This window comes from Papio anubis, chromosome 10 (genome assembly GCF_008728515.1).
Source record: "Papio anubis isolate 15944 chromosome 10, Panubis1.0, whole genome shotgun sequence".
Lineage (NCBI taxonomy): Eukaryota > Metazoa > Chordata > Mammalia > Primates > Cercopithecidae > Papio > Papio anubis.
The window spans coordinates 40,245,194-40,266,219 of NC_044985.1; the positions used below are offsets into that span (position 1 = coordinate 40,245,194).

The 21,026-nt window shown below is 36.9% G+C and overlaps 1 protein-coding gene across 7 annotated transcripts in view; it reads left to right on the forward strand.

Annotated features, from left to right (window-relative positions):
* Window positions 1-21,026, forward strand: part of GPD2 (glycerol-3-phosphate dehydrogenase 2) — a 149,162-nt gene that overhangs the window by 69,821 nt on the left and 58,315 nt on the right. For all 7 annotated transcript variants that reach the window (XM_003907492.5, XM_003907491.5, XM_017946541.3 and 4 more), the window contains 3 exons: window positions 6,643-6,767; window positions 8,080-8,177; window positions 9,200-9,363. In XM_003907492.5, coding sequence (XP_003907541.1) covers window positions 6,643-6,767; window positions 8,080-8,177; window positions 9,200-9,363 — 387 coding nt within the window. The remainder of the gene's footprint in view (window positions 1-6,642; window positions 6,768-8,079; window positions 8,178-9,199; window positions 9,364-21,026) is intronic.

A 21,026-nucleotide genomic window follows, 5' to 3' on the forward strand; every position in this document is an offset into this window, starting at 1 on the left:
TTAGAAGAATTGATCCTTCCCATAAAATGTTCAGCCTTTGGGTTAGTCCCTTTTCTTATTAATGGCAGTGGCTGTCTGAAATCCAAAGTTAAGTGCCCAAAGCTTTTCTAAAGAAAGATAAACTCACCTTTAAAAAAAAAAAAAAAAACTATTATTTTTCCATCGTGCAGCATGTGGCTTTAATACCTGTTCTTATGGTGCTAACATACAAAGCATCTTAAATTTTTTGATTTATGTGCTATTATCTTGGTGTCTCTGATACTTATTTCAGAATGATTACTCTTACCTTTCTATTTAGAAATATCTTAATAGTGACATTTCTTGAAATGTATTCTAATGATATAATTAAAAGATACAAGGAGTTTAAATGAAAATATAATCTTGCAGTACTATCTGTAATAGTGAAACAATGAGATAATCCAAATGTTCAAAAATAAGAAATTGAATAAATTATAAAAATTAATAGAATACTATCCACATGTTAAAAATGAACTTATAGAAAAATATTTATTGACATGGGTAAATGTTTACAATAAACAGTGTTAAATGAAAAAATTAAATCAAATTTACCATATAATCCTATTTTTACAAAAATGTACATATGTGATTATATACATGCATAGAAAATGTGAACGTTTAAATACCCAAATGTCAACTGTGGTTATCTCTGAGTGGTGTGATTACAGGAGAGTTTTATTTTGTTCTCTTTGCTTCTCTGCATTTATTATATTGAGCATGTTTTCATGCATAATAAGATAATCAGTAAAAGGTATTAAAATATACTTCTGTTCTATTTCATGTTGTGAAAGTTAAATGTCGTACCATTTTTCCTCTTAGATTGTAATTATCCTTCTATATTCATCCAACTGTTTTGATCCATGAATTGGTTTAGTGGGAAGTAATTAGACATTCTCACTCAGGTCAGAAAAGACAAAGCTGTAAAGAACTGTGTTCATACCCCTTGCCCCACCTAGAAGATACAATTTCAGCTTGCTAACAGATGAGATGATAAATGGAATATAGATTTCAAGTTGACTTTATTCTTGTACTCTAATCTTATTATTCTGCCTAAGATTTCAGAGTAATTTTACTCCAAATATTAATATTTTATTACTGTCACAAAATTCACCATACTACTTACTAAAAGTAATCAATAATAAAAACAAAGCCTTAAATAATGATAATACCCCTCCCACTAAATGAGATAGAGCTTATTGCTTTCCATGAAAAGTAGCTGCTAACAAGAAAAAAGAAAAAAAAAGAAAATTATAAAATCTTGAACTACTTTAGTGAATTACCCTCAGTACATAGAGAGGCCAGCCCTTCCCTGCCTGTAATGTAAGGAGGTCACTCTTTCTACTCTGAAGGAAGATCTCTCCCCAACCTCCTCAGATCTATAGTAAGGAGTAGTTTCTTGAATCCCGCGTGCATTATTTTTTGTGCCCTTCAGACTTAATTATTTTACCTAAGAACACAAAATGCTAGCATTGAATATCACTTAATACTGTTAACTCTCTGAGTAGATAAAACACCTCCCTCTTTTCACTTCCTTGCCCTATATTTAACATACCACAAAACTGAACTCTTGATTTGATTTCAGTAATTTTTGAGGTGAGGAAACAATTTGGATTTTTGAGAGTTGAAACAGAAAGGGACAGATTAGATAACAGAACCACAGAAGAACCTCAAAAGACTTTTAAAAATGTTATTGTCTTCATTGCAGTTGGTTGGTTAATTAGTTAAGAAATAGTTGAGTTGCCGCTATGACTTTAATAATGTCTTGATTTTATTTTCCTCCTTTCTACTTCTCATTCAACAAAAAATGAGAGATTTAAAACATTTAGCATATAATAGCAGTTGAAAAGTAAAGAAAATTTTTAGAGTTCTTTTGTAGTTTGGAAAACTTTTAGTAATGCTTTTTATGTTACATGGCATTTTAATATATCAGTTTAGCTATAACTTTGGAAACTAAAATTTTAACTTTTTGCTCTGGAAGGAGCAGTATCATTTCTTTCCAGAAATTCTGGTGGGTAACTTGATGATTTGACACTAGAAATAATGGGACAAGAAAAACAGCCTGGTTTGACAGAGAGGCCCATTTTAACTTTTGTTGGTATTCACTAGGGTTTCTCACATAAGTACATGTGATAACTTTTAAAATGTCCAATACTGGAAAAAGCAGTTTTGAGAGCTTTAAAGTGTTAGCTCTCACTTAAATATCCTGAAATATCCTCCTGAGATGGCTTGCTAATTCCTAGAGTAGTTCCCTGCCTCACACTCTGTCAATTTGGGAAATTAAAAAAAAAAAAAAAATCCATCCTGACAACACAGCCCATAAAATTTTCTCTTTATATCACTCTTCAATACCCTCTCTGCCTTGTGAGGCCGGATTCTTCATTGCTCCAACTCCTGTTATATGACACTGGTCCTCCAAAAGGTCTCCTGCCTCCAGCTCTACCTCTACCCCTCATTCCTGCAGTCAGAGAAATCTTTTCTGAACCTTAATCTCATTTCTCAGCTGAAAATATTTTGATAGTTCTCCTGACAGGCAGCATAATAGTATTTCTCAAAACAGTATCTGAGAACTTCTAGAAAAAATTTAAATGTTATCCTTTTTCATAATGATAAATTAACAAGCACACCCTGGTTCCCCAGAATGGATACCTTATAACTGTGCAAAATACTAGAAATACTAATATTCGTGCCTGCCTGTCCATGTTGCATCTTTTTTTTTTTTTTTTTTCTTTCCTTGAGACGGATTCTCACTCTATTGCCTAGGCTGGATTGCAATGGTGCGATCTCGGCTCACTGCAACCTCCGCCTCCTGGGTTCAAGTGATTCTCCTGCCTCAGCCTCCTGAGCAGCTGGGATTACAGGCATGCGCCACTGCACCTAACTAATTTTTGTGTATATATATTTTTAAGTAGAGATGGGGTTTTGCCAGGTTGATCAGGCTGATCTTGAACTCCTGACCTCAAGTGATCCTCCCACCTTGGCCTCCCAAAGTGCTGGGATTATAGTCATGAACTACTGTGCCCAGCCATTTTTTCTTTTTCTTTTTCTTTTCTTTCTTTCCTTCCTTCCTTCCTTCCTTCCTTCCTTCCTTCCTTCCTTCCTTCCTTCCTTCCTTCCTTCCTTCCTTCCTTCCTTCCTTCCTTCCTTCCTTTCTTTTTTTTGAGACAGGGTCTCATTCTGTCATTCAGGCTGAAGTGCAGCAGTGCAATCTTGGCTCACTGCAACTTCTGTCTTTTGGGCTCAAGCGATTCTCCCACCTCAGCCTCCCGAGTAGCTGTGAATACAGGCACATGCCACCATGCCCGGCTAATTTTTGTATTTTTTGGTTGATACAGGGTTTTGTCATGATGTCTAGGCTGGTCTCGAACTCCTGGGCTCAAGTGATCATCCCCCCGCCTTGGCCTCCAAAGTGCTGGGATTAAAGATATGAGCCACTCACACCTGGCCACATCTTGTTTTTTTCTGATGAAACATTTGTTTCTTAAAGTGATCCAGGACACATAGCTCTGTTCTCAGAGGCATTTTCCTTTTGAGGAGATCCGGATATTACTTACTTGTGAAAAACAGTGGCTAACAGGGCAAGATCCAAATACTCGAATGTGTAAGAAGAGCCCTCTGAGATCTGCCTTGCCTATTCTTTGTACCTGCACTCCAGCCCCTGAGTGACAAGCAGCCCCTGGATAAGCTAGGCCACATCAAGTGTTTGCCTTCTCTGTCTTAAGCTGGGCTTTGTCAATGATCTTTCCCTTTCTTCACTCCACCCACCCTGAACACATACTTCTCTGTAGACTCTTCTTTTCTGACGACTCCATCCCCAGGTACAAGGTAAACTCCCATCTCTCCCATCTTGGCTATAGTTAATTTTCACACAGGGAATTGTGTCACTACAAAACTAAGCCCAAAATTTGGTGGCGTAAAACAAGAGTTATCATCAGCCAGTTTCAGTGGGTCAGGAATCTGGGTGAGCCTTAGCTGGGTACTATGGCTCTGCATCTCTCATAGTGGACAGTGCTTTCTAGTAACTCACATGGTTGTTGGACTCTTTTCTTCACCACCTGTTGACCAGGAGCCTCCCTTTGTTCCTGAACTCACAACATGACAGCTTGCTTCACCAGAGCAAGCAAGCAGGAGGGCAAGACAGAATACTGGAAAGAGAGAGAGCATTTCCTAGTCTTTAATGACCTAATTATAGTAGTGGCAGGTCACCTGCTCATTAGAAGAAGAGTGCTAGTCTAGCCCACACTCCAGGGCAGGGAGTGACATACTAGGCAGTTGGGATTACTGGAGACTGTCTAAGTAGTCTGTCTACCATAGCCTGTAGGATACCTTAGGGTAGGTATCCCTAAGGATAGGCCCAGGTGAGGAAGCTGTGGGCCGTGGGGGAGGCTGCTTGTCCTCTCTCAACCTTGCTTCCCTGCCTCGCATGGTGTGGGCATCTTGATGCCATGACAGTGATTCCAGGGTTTAAAGAGAGGTATATTTTAAATAATCTGGCTCTTAAATATCATTTGAAAGTCAACTCCCTCGTCTGATCTTCAGCTGAAGAAAAAATGGTCTATTTTAGTGCTAGAAGAAGAACTCTGTGTTGGACTTACTAAGAAAAGGTGATATAGCTCACTGAGATAGTGCATTCTTAAGAGATTTGCAAATTTCATTTTTCTGGGTTTATATCCTGAATTTACGTTCTAACCTGGAGTATGATGAGAATCTTCTGGATTTTCAAACTTGGCCTCTATTAAACTGCTGCACTTTGTTTACTTGCTTTTCTTTGAGCAGGGAGCTACCTGACAGCCTAGTCCATGCCTAATTAACTTCTAATATCAGGATTTTGGCTCTCAATATTCTTAAAAATATGTACTAATATTTTTCTGTGTTTTTAGTATATTCAATACTAAATTTGCTAGGCATTGCTAGGGTTTTAATAGTTGAGAATTTTACAGCTCTTTCTCTGGCATATATACTTAAAAGGAGTGACCTGGGGCTGTGATACCTGTAATTTTTTTGTTATTTTTCTAGGTAGTTACGGCATTAACAGTTTTTGCCCTTGAATCAAAGTTCTCTACTTTTCTCTCCATACCTTCTAAATATTTTGTCCTTTTGAGTCAAGGGAATTGCCCTGATTTTATGATGACATTTGGGTACGATATTTAAACTGTTAAAAGTTATAAAAACGACCCTTTGGTATTAAATGTAATAAGTGGCTTTGAATTGAATACATGTGCAGGTTCTCCTAAATGAACTTTGTGAGTCCAAACTGCTCTAGTTACGTATTCTCATTGTAATTGGATTCTATGACATTCTTTCATCCTCCAAGAGTTTTCCAGGCCATGAAAATTCCTCATGGCTTGGTGTCGATGTATACTTTGGGTCTTTTGGGGTACTGACTTTCATCTCTCAACTCCTGTGTGACACTTGTAGTGCTGATGATCATCTCCACTCCTGAAAAGGCACGGTGTCTCTGCAGCAAAACAGAACTACTTATCCCTAAGAGATCTATAACAGCCCTCAAGTAAAGGGGGAATGGGCAACTGCTACAACTGAGCGACCTTTGCTCAGCCTTTCCTTATCAAGAATATGTTCTTTTTCTTCTTTTCTTTTCTTTTTTTTTTTCTGAGATGGCGTCTCACCCTGTCACCCAGGCTGGAGTGCAGTGGCACAATCTTGGCTCACTGTAACCTCTGCCTCCTGGGTTCAAGTGATTCTCCTGCCTTAGCCTCCCGAGTAGCTGGGATTGCAAGCACAAGCCACCATGCCCAGCTAATTTTTTGTATTTTTAGTAGAGACCTGGTTTTTACCATGTTGGCCAGGTTGGTCTTGAACTCCTGACCTCAAGTGATCTGCCCGCCTCAGCCTCTCAAAGTGCTGGGGTTACAGGCATGAGCCACCACGCCTGGCAAGAATATATTTTTTACTCATGGTTACTCTGCACTGTGTTCATTTTTACTGGCTTGTATTTCTTTGTAATTCTAAAATATTGTCATGTTCAAAGGTTTTAAATTAGACTATAAACACCTGAATATCAGAACTTATTCTTTTCTTTATTTCTTTTGTTTTTTCATTCTTTTCTTTTGTTCTTTCTTTGTTTCGATATCTTGGATCTCTTTCCCCATTGTATATCTACCATAATACCACTCCAGACACATTTCTCAACAGAAGTCAACACATAGAAGGAAGTCTTGTCTAGATTTATTCATGATGCGTGCATTTAGAGTAGATCAGAGATGAGGGGCTGCGACAGGTCTGGACTCTTGTAGTGAGAGATGAACGATTAGAAGGCTTTGCAACAGCATTCAGTTAACTCTACATGGGTAGAGTTGGGTGCTGGTCTCTCTTTTAACCTTCTAAGTGCACCAGAGTATGTTACTGCCATGAAATTGCACTGTAATATTTTCTAGTTGTGATTCATTCACAGCTTAATATGCTTCTAGTTCTGGCTTGACTTTTCCCCCAGGAAGAGCCTAAAATCTCTTCATTATAATATAGACAGTGTACTGCACTTTGAATACAAATTTATCCATGTTCGGAGTAATTTTTCTTGTGATTGTCTCTACCCTGGAGAAGTGCCTTTAATGAATTACATACAAATTGTGTAATTTAAGAAGTTAATTTGGTTTTCTGGTTACACAGGACTAAAAACAGCGCTTGTAGAAAGAGATGATTTCTCATCAGGGACCAGCAGCAGAAGCACTAAATTGATCCATGGTGGTGTGAGATATCTTCAGAAGGCCATCATGAAGTTGGATATTGAGCAGGTAATTGTGTATGCTGGTTGTTAAACAAAAATTGCAACTATGCTTTTTTCTACCCAATTAAATCAGGTTTTTTTCTTTTTTTTTTTTTTTTTAACGGCTTTTAGCATTTCTTCCTGTTGGAAATACCTATTTAGTATATTCTGCTGGAATATCTTTCAGGAGAGGTGTGTCAGTTCTTTCCTGTAGTATTATGTTTATGGGTAATCAGGGGCTTTTTCTTCACAGGCATGTTGAAGTAGCAGATTTACAAAATCACTTTTGGATGTGTTGCCTTTTAAACAATTGTGATTGGATTTTTGCCAGTGGCTACCAAATTGCTACTTTGCAAGCACTTTCAGGGGAGCTATGTTGTAATGCAGGGGGAGTGCGAAATCGATCCTCTTAACTACAACTGCAGTCATACGCTCATATTGTCACTGACATATTCTGAAGGAAAAGATGATCTGAGTCATGCTTTTCTTATGTCACACTTTATTGTGTCCAGCCTGCCACCATTTGAAAACTGCCAAGGCAGTGTGGAAGATGACATTTCCCAGAGGGGTAAAAAAAATCAGCTGAACTTCCTATCTCTTTTTGTACGTGAAAAACACAGCAGCACTGGCTTGACATTGTCAAGTTTTGAATCTGTCTCGTTTTTTTTCTTGATAAGTCAGTTTTGAATCTGTCCCCTTTTCTTATATTCTCTTCGCATCATGATGGATGCAATGAAAACAGCATAGGATTTAGAATCAGCTAACTTGTGATGTGGTCAGGCTTATTTACTCAAAATCTATGAGTCTGTTATCTTATTTGTAAAATTAGTGTTATAATAGCATTGCTGGCTTTTTGGAGAGGCATAATGAGGACTACAGCAGTTAAGACAAAGCCTTTTTATAATCTATAAAATACTGTGCAACTGTGAAGTAGCATCATTGCTTGGTTTCGTGAGGGCAAGACAGAAACTTTTAGCATGAACTTGAACAATCTGTTATCTCCTACATAGAAAAAATAATATGGGGAACTGAGAAAGGGAGACAATCCAGAGGATGCAAGATAAATGGCTACAATAATCTTGTAACTCAAGTCAGGAAAATATCTTACACCTGGGAACTCTGACAGCATGTTTTTCTCCTATGCAAATACAGTTAAGGTTTCTAAAAAATCTTTGAGGTTGACAGCATGATGTATTATTAGAAATTTGATTAGGAGGGAGCTATCCTCACTCAGAGGTAGAGGTTTCTGTGTATCAATCAGTTGGCAGGGTGTCTATTTGCCATTTGAAAATATTATGATCTGTTACTGCCAAACTAATTTTCTCTGTTTTGCCTTTCAGTATAGGATGGTAAAAGAAGCCCTTCATGAGCGTGCCAACTTGCTAGAAATTGCTCCCCATTTATCAGCTCCATTGCCTATAATGCTTCCAGTTTACAAGTAAGCCTTTTGATATCATGTGTATGCATTTGCTTCTCTGCGGTCAATAGAACAACAGTTTTAATGGAAATAATCCCTCAATGCATATTTCATAATTTGGTTTTAATTGGTCCTAATCTTTAATCCTTTTCAAGTATTTTCCTTTGTTGTATTTAAAAGTATGGCTTTTCTTAAATTGCTCTCTACTGGCCTATCTCTAGATTTTAAAGGCAAAGGAGGTCGTGTTCTGTATTTGTAATTAGTAGTTTCTTCCTCCAGTTTCTGAGAGTATATAGATGAGCAACTGCATTTGCATTAAGGAACATAAGAGGATCATGTGCAGACTGTAAATGGCTCCGCTAAAGTATCCTGTTGTAAAATGTAAACATACCATATACCCACTTGAAACCCAAGCCATTTTGAGTCATGTTACGTGTCTGAGTTAACCAAGGCTGAAATTTGGTTAGGAAGGGTCAGATTATAAATTATAAAACTTAATTTTCCTAATGTTGTTAGAGCTATCCATGAAGTTGCCTTACATTGGAATTCAGGTAGTATGAAAAAGTAGATTATGTAACTCTGTTAACCACATTAGTGTTGTAGGGGGCTGGAAACAGATTTTTTATAACTTTGTTCATCCTTCCTCATAGATCGCTTAGGACTTCCTGAACCAGTGTTTCTTAATCCTGGGTGCACATTGTCATCATCCGGGCCCCCACCCTAGTCTAGTTAAATCAATTTCTGGATGTATGAGGTTTAGGCATCAGTATTTATTTTTAATGTTCCCCAGAGAATTCTAATATTCAGCCAGGTTGAGAACAACTGCCTCAGAGAAGATTCATTTAAAAATCTCATTGATTTATTTTACTTACAGACTTCAGCTAGATTGGTGTCAAAAACAGTTGCATAAGTCTGTTTCTTTTGCAGTCCACTTCTAGGTATGCTTTGTTTTTCTTAAATGAAAGGTGTCTTGTACTGTAAGGTAATGTTCTATAATGCCATACTCTGTTTCTAAAGAACTTTCCCCTCTATTTATGCTGTAGGTGGTGGCAGTTACCTTACTACTGGGTAGGAATCAAGCTGTATGATTTGGTTGCAGGAAGCAATTGCCTGAAAAGCAGTTATGTCCTCAGCAAATCAAGAGCCCTTGAACATTTCCCAATGCTCCAGAAGGACAAACTGGTAGGAGCAATTGTCTACTATGACGGTATGTGATATTTTTTTTCCTCACAGATACTTTTCTCTCACTCATGACCCTTATAGTATATTCTTAAGGAGATAGTTTTGCATCTTTAAATACTAATCTTGCACAACACACAAACGCACTTGCATGCACATATTAACCATTTTCTCTAACAGTGGCTGAAAAACTAACCATAATGTTTTACCTTTAATATTGTTTATTTTACATATTTGTTTTCTTCTTTGATTTCTACTTTGTGTCTTATGGTTGGTTTGGTCCATTTCTCATCATTATGAATTTGGTCCCCACCCTCATGCCATGTAATTTGTTATGTGTTTGCTAGTGAATATTTGCCTTATGAATATATTATAATGTTGAAAGCAGCTGAGGATATGTTAAGTTTTCTAGATGAAACCTCTATTTTCAAGGGGTTATAAACCTAGGGGGAAAAATGCCCTGTGGGCTGAAATTGACATGTTTGTATTTTGCACAGGACACAGTTCTTGAATGTATAATTTATATGATGAAGGTAGATGAACATTGCATCTGTGAAACTGTGCTCTCAGTTTTTATTGCTTATTTTATTGTTGTTAGATGTTTTCTAATAGTGACATTACCTAGTGGCCATTTGCCATGTGTTCAATGTTCATTCTTTTTTTTTTTTTTTTGCATGTGTGCAATATAATTTTGTACATTTTATTTGAAGGAGCACTTAATATATCTCCAGATGGACCACAAAGCAATATAAAACAAAACAGGCAAAGCCATTTGTAAAATTTTACTAGTAGTTTTAAAGTGTGTGAGATTGGAATATAGTCCAAGGGTGTCCATTTATAAGGAAATAGCTGAACACAGATAATTATACATGTTCAAAAAGTCCTAAAAATTTTGTGATGCAGAGGACAGCTTAGATTCTATATCTCAGTGAGCCCCCAACACCCATTATATTATCTTTTCTATTTAGTATTAGATATCTAAACTCCTAGTAAGAAGAATTTGTTGTTGTTGTTTTATTTTTTTCAGGATATTTTGATATTTATACTGAATACTATGGGATGTCCCAAAGGCTATCCCTGTGTTTTTTTCTTCTTTCCAGTGTTACATTTCTGAACCAATTCAGCTGTCAGGCTTTCATATATAAATGCAAAAAGTATATGTGAACCAAACTCAAGAAAATGTCCTAGGAACAACAATATTAGAAAAATGTTAAGGGTCTTAGGCAAACATTAAAAGCTAGAAAATTCACAGTTTGCAGTGCTTCCCAGCATCTGAACACCACAGGGGGGCCACTTAACTATTTTTTTGGTGCCCTTGATTGAGTCTACATGTTAAAGGACAACCTTAACTGTGAATTTGCTTTCTCTGCATCAGACCCTTAATGTTAACCCATTGTAGTTTATTGGGTGATTATAGTAAAGAGGTTTTTGATCCAGGAGGAGTAAGAAGGCATTCTGTAAATAGCATCCTGCCCATCCTGACATGGAAATGTTTGTGGCCTTTCCATCTTATTACTAATCCCTCCCGCACAAACCCTCTCACATACTTACTCATTTTCTATGCTTTGTGATCTATTGGGTACTAACAAATTTTATTTATACGCTTGTCAATATCTGAATCTTTTAAAAATAAACATTAGTGGGCTGGGCATGTTGGCTCATGCCTGTAATCTTAGCACTTTAGGAGGCCAAGGCAGCCAGATCACTTGAGCCCAGTTTGAGACCAACATGGTGAAACCTCATCTCTACTAAAAATACAAAAAATTAGCCAGGTGTGGTGGCATGCACTTATAGTCCCAGCTACTTGGGGGACTGAGGTGGCCAGAGTGAGCTGAGATTCCGCCATTACACTCCAGCCTGGGTGACAGCATGAGACCCTATTTCAAAAAAAAAAAGAAGAAAAGAAATATTAGCGAATGTCATGTCTGAATTTGTGACATCCTGTTTTACATTGGTTTGGTATTGTTGTGAATTGTAAATTCTTATTGATTCTATATGAAGAAGCCAAGGGAAATCTTTGTTACACAAGGCAGAAGAAACATTATTCTCTTAGAATCATGAGGAAAAAGAATCTTTTAATCTAGAATTGATCTTTATAGCCTGTTATAGATTGCAATTATGAGCTTAGCAAAAATTTCTGAAAAATTTAAAAAGTATTTAAAATATTTTCAAATTGCTCTTTGGAAATCGGTTGTAAAATCATTAAGTCTTGAGCCAAAGGAGTAAAAATAATTATATTCTACTCATTTGATATAAATAATTTGTCTTTTTACCTTGTTCTAAAATGGTACAGGCCTAACTATATTATACTTGAGGTGAGGCAAAACAAGCATGTGCAACAGTGTAGTTCTGTGGTTTTACAACATGTTTGCATGTGGGGTAACTCTTGTTTTACCTAATATGGTATGATGATCAAATTGAATATTGACATGGAAATAAGATGACGAGGAGCATGTAGGTAAAAGAATTAAATGAGTAAATCCATGCTCAACAAAAGGAATGAATGCCTTTTTTCCCTCTGACTGGAAAAACGTTATTACAGTATCATCCTGCTACTAAAGTATTTCAGAGAGAAAAATATTTCAATGTGAAGTTTTATCATTGCAAACCCAAGTCTAAACATTGTAGTTTATAAGATAAGCTTTTCTTAACAAGGAAAATACATACTCTTCTTGATAAATCACCATGATGAGAATATAACAACAGCCACCGAAGTGATTTCAAGTTGCATTCAGGCTTCTTGAAATAATGTTGAATTTACTTTAAAAATAATGTATTGAGGTGAAATTCAATAAAATTCAATTAAAATTAGCCATTTTAAAACGAACAGAAATAATTTTTGTAACTCCCACCAAGGGAGAATTTTGAATCTGATGAAAAAGTGGCATAAGTAATCAAATGAACTTTTAATTTTAATTAAGTTTTTTGAGACAGAGTCTTGCCCTGTCACCCAGGCTGGCGTGCCGTAGCCTGATCATAGCTTCCTGCAGCCTCTAATCTCCAGGGCTCAAGCAATCCTCCTGCCTCAGTCTCCCAAGTAACTGGGATTATAGTTAGCATGTGCCACTATGCCTGGCTAGTTGTTTTTTACTTTTGATAGAGACAAGGTCTCGCTACATTTCCTAGGCTAGTCTTGAACTCCTGAGCTCAAGGGATTCTCCCGCCTTGGCCTCCCAAAGTGTTGAAATTATAGACGTGAGCCACTGTGACCAGATAATCAAATGAACTTTTAATGCTGCAAGAAGTTTTGCTAACTAAAAACTCTTATTAGTAATACCTTATACACTTACTTCAGCACCAATGAAAAGTGAAATATAATGGTGTGAAAATATAGTGGGACAAACTAGTAAACATTTCCATTAATGTGGACCAGGCACTGAGAAGATCTGTAAGGTATCTTCAGTGCAGAGATGTTAGGGCTGTAAGATGTTTCCTCTGAAGTACAAAATATACAAAGATAAAAAATTTAATTTCTCATAAACCCAGTTCATCCTAATTAAATTTTGATGGCCACTGCATATGATGAAGGCAGAGTTTGTTCTCCCACAGAAGTTCATAGAGGTAATAAGTTCCATGCACTTTTCCCTCCAACATTTTATATATATTTTTTAATTTTCATTTTTTGCAGAGACAGTCTGGTCTTGAACTCCTGGCCTCAAGTGATCCTCCCACCTTGGCCTCCCAAAGTGTTGGGATTACAGGCATGAGCCACTTCGTCTGGCCCTTCATACATTTTGATGTAGTAATTATAGTTACTATTCTGTACATGGCGTAATTATGATCTGTGCCATATTTCATTGTTAACCACTGAAAAACAAATTCACGTGTGTGGAGGAATAACTGTCATCTTTTTAAATGCAGACAGAATCTCAAACTTCTCAGTGAAATCCGTATGAAATGAAAGTTGGGATAGTAAATGACATACCAGTTTTTCCTGCAGTTGTATTTCCTTCTTATAGTCTATTAGAGTAATCATATAGTCAACTCACTGGTTTTCTGACTGAGACATGTCCTAGTATTTTCGAACTTGCCTAGTAGAAACCCACAGCTGGCCGTTACTGCTGATAAGGGAGTTACCAAGTAGAGAGGATGGTGACCAGGCCAACTTTCTCAAGTTAGAAGAAAGTGTTTAGGGCATGGTATGCTTGGGTGACTTGACAGGCTGTGAGATGATGTGAACCAGCTGTTAGAGGTAGCCAGTTTTCTCAGGGACTTATTTTTTTTCTCCTCTATTTGTTCCCATAGTGGATCTTTGTGGCTATTCTAGTTAGACTCCAGTCATCCAATCTAGTACACAGAAAATGAGCTATAATTAAAAATCATTAAATATTAAAAACCCTTAAATACCTCCATTAAGCCATTGTAAAATAAAACTGAAGAACAAAATTACAGCTTTAAATTCCTCCTTTCTGAGAGTCAAGACATTGACAGAGATGTCTGTCGTTTCATATCCGATGATGCTTCTAAGCATTCCTTATGCACATATGAAAAGAGCAACTATGAGAAATTATATTGCCTTTTCCTAATGTAAATAAAAGTTGGTTACATCCATGTTTCAAAGGGGGAATTAAAGCCCAGGTTTCACTAGAATATTCATTTTTATTCCAACCTAAAACTCACAGCATACAAATAGATGAATTCAGCTCGTGAGAGAGCAAAGCCAATTTAATCTCTGGCTCCCCTGAGGTAAATGTAGTTCACGGTCCTGCCCCCACCCCAACCTCAGCTATAATCCCTGGCTCCTGGAGGTAAAAATGCACTGAAGTGAGGAAAATTCTGCAGCCGGATATAATGATCCAAAATGACAGGGACAATAATGACAATGAATTTCATGTCTCCCAGTCACGAGCTGGAGATGCTTGACTAGGCTGACTTATACAATTAAATTGTTACAGGTACAGCAGGAGATGCAGTTAGCTGTATGCTTTGGGGAACGATGCCTCTGGCAAAAGGCATCTTGTGGAATCCAGGCTCTTTTGTTAGGAGCCAGCTATTACTCCTCTAGGCATGCGCCTGCAATTGTACACTTTAATAAAAGAAAGCCCGGGTTAAAGACAAGTCTTTTAAGGTGTTGATTTTATCTACTTGGAAAGCTAAAAAAATCAATTACCAGTATCACAAAAGTGATTTTTTTTGGTCTTTTGTTTGTTTTTTCGTTGAGTTCCTGGAACATAAGTAAAACCTTAAGATGGTGCCTTTAATCCTCATTTACACTATTTGTAAACAGAGTTGTTGAAGGAATTGGGTGTTATCTACTTTAAATCAGACAGATATTAATTTCTTCAGAATAATAGAAATAGATTGAATAGATAACTGAACAATGTGGATTTACAAACAGAATATTAATAGCAAGTCCTTTAAGCAAGTTTGGGCTACTTGCTTCTTAATGCAATTCTTGTGAATTGGAGTGGTAATCTCCAAAGTGAAGGGTGTGAGCCTCATGAGGTGCACACAACCTTCCACTAGGGTATGGGAAGAACACATTATAACTTCTACTTAGATATGTTTTTAAAGTTAAATTCCCTATAAATTTGAAATGGTTCAAATGTCTATAATATATAAAAACCATAGTGTGTACATTATGTAATTTATAAATACACATATTGGAGATACATACTCATATACAAAACCATAGTATGTAAATTATGTAATTTATAAATATACATATTGGAGATATATTACTTTTGGAATACTCAATTTAATTTTGGGGGGGGGGGCCCACTAGTAATTTGTCATTATTTTATTTCTTTGATAATTGGCTATTTAAATGTTTTCAAGATAGATGTATTTAGTGAAAGGACAGATTGCTTTGGAAGAGTAAACATAACCAAATCCCTTTCTTCATCTCCCAGTGTTTAATTTCTATGAAATTTAATTGAGGTGGCTGAAAACATAAAAACAAAGAACTGTTGAGTAAGAGGAAGTATTGGCATGATGCATTAAAGATGTGTATTTAAAAAAATTTTTCATCTTAATACATTTATTTTAAAATGTAAAGTTCTATTTGCCAACAATTTCCAGGGCTCCTAACCCTTTTTGTATCCTTATTATTGTACAACCAAGGTTTTAAAATTATGTAAATATTGATACACATAAACGAATACATGTAGCGCATATGTAAGTTGTAAGTTTAGTCATTAAGATTGTGGGATCCACAACTGTACTTAAAACCTAGTGAGATAGCAGAGTTGCCTGGACCCTTCATAGGACTTGTGACAGGGGTGTGGCTCGATTACCTGGCCGGGTGCTCAAACCCCTTGTGGGAGGGGGAGCAAACAGGCAAACAGGTGCCTGGGCCAGGGTGAGTGCCTTTGGGCTCTCGCCCCATGGTGGCATCTAGGGGTGTGTTATGATTAATGCTCTTTTAGCAGTTGCCATCCAAGATGTCTAAGTGTTAAGTAGCTCAGTGGAGAGTCAGGGTGACAGCCTTTTACACCTTGCCCTCTTGGTACCCAGGTTCTTGTCCAGCATCTGGGAAGTATCAGGTCATGTAGACTTCGAGGATGGTGAATGCAGCGGTTTTACTGAGTGGTGGAGGTGGCCCTCAGTGGGATGGGAAACTGGAAAGGGGATGGAGTGGGAAGATAACCTCCCCCATTTCCAACCTTCCAGCTGCCTCTTCTTTTCTCTCATTCTCAGCCATGCAACTCCACTCCTCTGCCAGTGGAATTTGGGGTTTTTATAGGTACAGGAGGGGGGTGTTGTGGGTCAGAGTGGTTTTTGAAAAAAACAGCATTCAAGTGGGAAAACAGGGATGTAAAGTTCTCATTTAGGGCCATGGGCCCAGGCCTGTGGATGGGGCCATTGCTTGGGAACTGCCCTCTCCTACACAGTATTTCCCTGCCTCCTGTCCGTATCACTAGGATATTACCAAAACATTGAAGCCAACTGTGACTATTCACCATTTCATTTCCTCGTCTGCCCTAGAAATAACTGCTATGCTGAATTGTATTATTAGGGTTCCTGGTCTTTCTTTTTAATAATCTTATCATATGTACATGTATTTCTAAAGTAATGTATTGTTCAGTTTTATTTATTTTTAAAATTATGTTTATTATTTTTATTTTTATTTATTTATTATTTTGAGATGGAGTCTCACTCTGTCGCTCAAGCTGGAGTCCAGTGGCACAATCTTGGCTTATTGCAACCTCTGCCTCCCAGGCTCAAGCCATTCTCCCACCTGGGCCTCCCGGGTAGCTGGGATTACAGGCATGTGCCACCATGCCCAGATAATTTTTTTGTATTTTAGTAGAGGTGGGGTTTCACCATGTTGCCCAGGGTGGTTTCGAATACCTGAGCTCAGGCAGTCCTCCTGCCTCGGCCTCCCAAAGTACTGGGATTGCAGGCGTGAGCTACCGCACCCGGCTGTTCGGTTTTATTTTTAAACTTTGTGAAAGTATTGTATGATGGTTACATAAGTTGATATAAATTTTGTAGAGCAGTTGGACATGCCTAGAAAAGTTGGGGGTACCTTGTGATCTAGTAATTTTATCAGTAGGTATATGCCTTAGGCGAACTGTTGCATGTATCTACCAGGATATATGTACAAAAAGTTCATAGAAGCACTGGGTGCAATTTCAAAAAGGAAAGTAATGCAAATTTCCATCAAGAGGAAAATGAATATATAATGTATGGTCTGTTCACATAATAGAGTAAAACACAGCATTGAAAGTGCATGCACTGTAAACTAAGCAACACAGATGAATCTTAGAAAAATAATGTTGAAATGGCATGATAAATTGTTTTGTAATTGTAAGCATTGCAATCATACTAGAAAGCTACTTTCCAAAGTATTGTAGGGTCTTTAAATCAATCAGCAATATGGAAGAAGATGACTTAGGTTTACAAACTTAACTGCGCTTTGAACTCTGCATTACCACATCTATAAATTTAGGCTTATGACACCTAATTCACAGGCTGTTTTGATATTTAAATGAACTATTATAATAAATGCAAAACAATTTATAAGTACAAAACATTACTCCCATATTGTTTGTTTAGTGGGGGGTCAATTTCATGGATGTGCTATAGTCCATCAAATTTCTATATGTGCTATATGTGCTATAGTCCATCATCATATTTTGTGAAAATATTCCAAAGTGAAGCATCGGTTCCACAAGCATCCCCTTGTATGTTTAAAATTTGAAGATTCTTATAGAAAAATTTGCCAAACATTCTTAGGATAAAAGGGAAAAATATTGCACATATGAATGTGCTCCAGGTAAGTATAATCTTTGAAGTTTAAGAATTAAAAATCATAACATTTTAATAGAACTTCCTCTAAACATTCCTTCCTCTTAGACATTGATTTAAAACATATTTGCTTTTAATATTTTTCCGTGTTCATATGCAATTTTACACTTCTAAATTAAATGAATAGTTTTAATCTTGATTTCCTACTGTCAGATTTCCTGTTGTATTTCTCCTCTTGTTTTCCGTGAGTTACATAAATGAAACTGACATCATTGCTCATATAGCAGGCATATTTTTTTTTTGCCCCCAAATGCTGCCTTTTTGCTATTCAGTGTATCTGGATACCAACTAATGCTAAATGAAGTTTGACATGTACCCCTAAGAAACAAAACTTATAAATTGTGGCTTCAAAGGAAACCTTGAATAAATAGGACACACTGTGTCCACCCAGGCTAACATCCAGCATATGTTTTAGCTTCCTGATGATGAGACAGAGCAAAATAGCCCCCAGGAAACTTTGCAATTGTTTATTGCTCACTTGTCCAGCATGTATTAAATACCAGGCTTTCAGTCTCTTATAATTTGCTTTTTTAAAATTAAAATCCACCAAAGTAGATATCATCAGGTATAGCAAGCCAAGATAGTAGTCATCAATATTTGTACTCTGTATATAAAAGCTTAAAAACAGTGCTAAAAATTCTCCAGTAGTAGGATGTATATAAGCTGCTTGAACAGATGGTTCTAGTGGGTTCATAGTAAGCTATTTACCTCTCCCACTCTGTGGTTCAGTTGACCCATTTAAAAAAGATGCAGGATCAAAGGCAAGCTATTGTAATAAAATCTTTGTTCACTCTTCTCTTGATTTACTCATTCATCCAAAAAATATTTATGGAACCTTTAGTATTTGCTAGGCATTGTGCATATATGCAATATATTTTGCCAAATGCCTGGTCCCTACTATCAACAAAGTTTTACATTTGTGTAGCAGAATGTGGTTTTTTAAACTTTTTTTTTTCCAGAAATTATCTTTAAACCAGCTTTGTATATATATTGGGATAGGATATTATGATCTCTATTTTACAGGAAAGAAGAGGAATCATAGCTAAAACTCTACATTGATATTTTAGATACATGGTGATGTGAAGATAATTTTATTTTTTAGCTAAAGAAAGGACTTTACAAAATGAAGATTATGGCATCATGGCTTCTTTGAGCTATTACTGATTTTTCTTTTTAAAAGACTTTACTTTTTTAGAGAAATTTTAGGTTCACAACAAAATTGAGAGAAAGGTACAGAGACTTCCTCTATCCCCCCGCTCCCACACATGTTTAGACTCTCCCACTATCAACATCCCTCACCACAGTGAAGTGTTTGAACCTACAGTGACACATCATTATCACCCAGAGTCCATAGTCTACATGAAGTTTCACTCTTGGTGTATATTCTGTGGGCTCTAATAAATATATAATGATATGTATCCACCACTGCCGTATCATAGTGAATAGTTTCACTGGCCTAAAAATCCTCTGTGCTCTGCCTAGTCATCCTTCTCCCTCTCCTAACCCCTGGCAACCAATGATCTTTTTACTGTCTCCAGAGTTATGCCTTTCCCAGAATGTCATGTAGTTGGAATCCTACAGTATGTCAGCTACCATTGATTTTTAAGTTTGTTATACACTTTTAAAAAGTAGCCAAATAGTTCAACAAAGGCTATCCAGTTTTATTATGGAAAACTCAAATATATGCAAAAGTAATGAGAATAATAAAATTGACTTTCAGTTTTATGAAACTTAAAGACACTTATAAACCACTTATAAACTCATGACCAAACACTTATAAACTCATGGCCAGTCTATACTCTCATTTCCCCTTTCCCCCACTCCCCACCATAACAAACATTTTATCCATGGATATTTAGTCTGTATCTTTAGAGTTGAGAACGCTCTTTTAAACACAGCCACAACTAAATTGTTTAACAATAATTTCTTTTTAAGATAGCTAGCTAGCTAGCTAGATAGATATTTTATAGATAAGGGATCTTGCTCTGTTGCCCAGGCTAGTCTTGAATTCCTGGGCTCAAGTGATTCTCCCACCTTGGTCTTCCAAAGTGCTGGGATTCCAGGCATGAGCCACTATACCCAGTCAACAATAATTTCTTAATATCAAATATCTGGTTATGTTCACATGTCCCTTATAATCTCATAACTTTATTAGGCTCCTGATTTAAAAAACCAACTCATAAAAATAGAGAAAATCTTACATATAAGTTGATTCATTCTTTTTTATTGTTGTTACTATATTTTAGATTCAGGGGTACATGTGTAGATTTATTACATTGATATATTATTGCTTAATGGTGACGTTTGGGCTTCTAGTGAACCCATCACCCAAATAGCGAACATTATACTCAATACGTAGTTTTTAAACTCTCACCCTTTTCCCACCCTCCCACCTTTTGGAGCCCCCAGTGTGGATTTATTTTTGACTGATAGGCTTGCAGTCCCTTTTTGTTTTGTTTCCTCCTGGTTTTATTTAACAGTTTCCCTTTGATATAAATTGGTAGATTTGTCTCATTAATCTGTTGCTGCATAAGAAGCAACACCTAAACTCAGTGGCTTAAAACAATGATTGGTTATTTCTCTTAGTTCTGAGGATGGATGGGCTCAGCTGGGTGGTTCTCACTTGGGGTCCTTCTATATGGTTGTAGTGCGATGGCGGCTGGGGCTGAAGTCTTCTAAAGGCTTCTTTATTTACCTGTTTGGTGCCTGGACTTGAAAGGCTGGGGTGGCCAGGACTTGGTCTGGCACCTCTTTCGCCATGGCTTCTCTGTATGGCTAGCTTGGACTTTTTTACAGGGTACAGACTTCTTATGTGGTGGCTGGCTTACCCCATGAGCCCACCAGGAGACCAAGACAGAAACGGAGGGCTTATTTTGACCTAGCCCTAGAAGTCACACAATGTTACTTTCACCTCATTCTGTTAATTAAAGTGAATCACAAAAGCAGCCAAGCTTAAAGGAGAGGGGATTACAAAAGTAAGAAAAGCAAAAGGCATAGTTTACGGAGGAGTGGTGGGACATCTTTGGTGACTAGCAACAAAAAAGCTAAATCAAATTGTTTTGTCAAAAATACTTTATGGGTGATGCAAATTTCCATCACAAGTCTGTTTACCTCTTTTTTACTTTTTAAAATTAATAATTATAATTATTGCCTATATAATTACAGCATTTCATTAGAGCTTAAGGGGTCATTAAATGGTACTTTTATAATTCTGTTTTTCCTTCTTGATGGGTTAGTTGGATTACTTATAATTTCCCTGTATCAACTGTCTGCCTACCTTAAGGTATATTGTATATAGGAAAGTCTGGATAAATGCTTGATTCTTTTCATTCATTTGTCTTCTAAAATAACGAGTTAGCTTTTTTAGTGTCCTCCAAATGTAATAAGATCTTTTTCTGAGGGGAGGATTGTCAACATAAACTCATGGATTTGACGTAT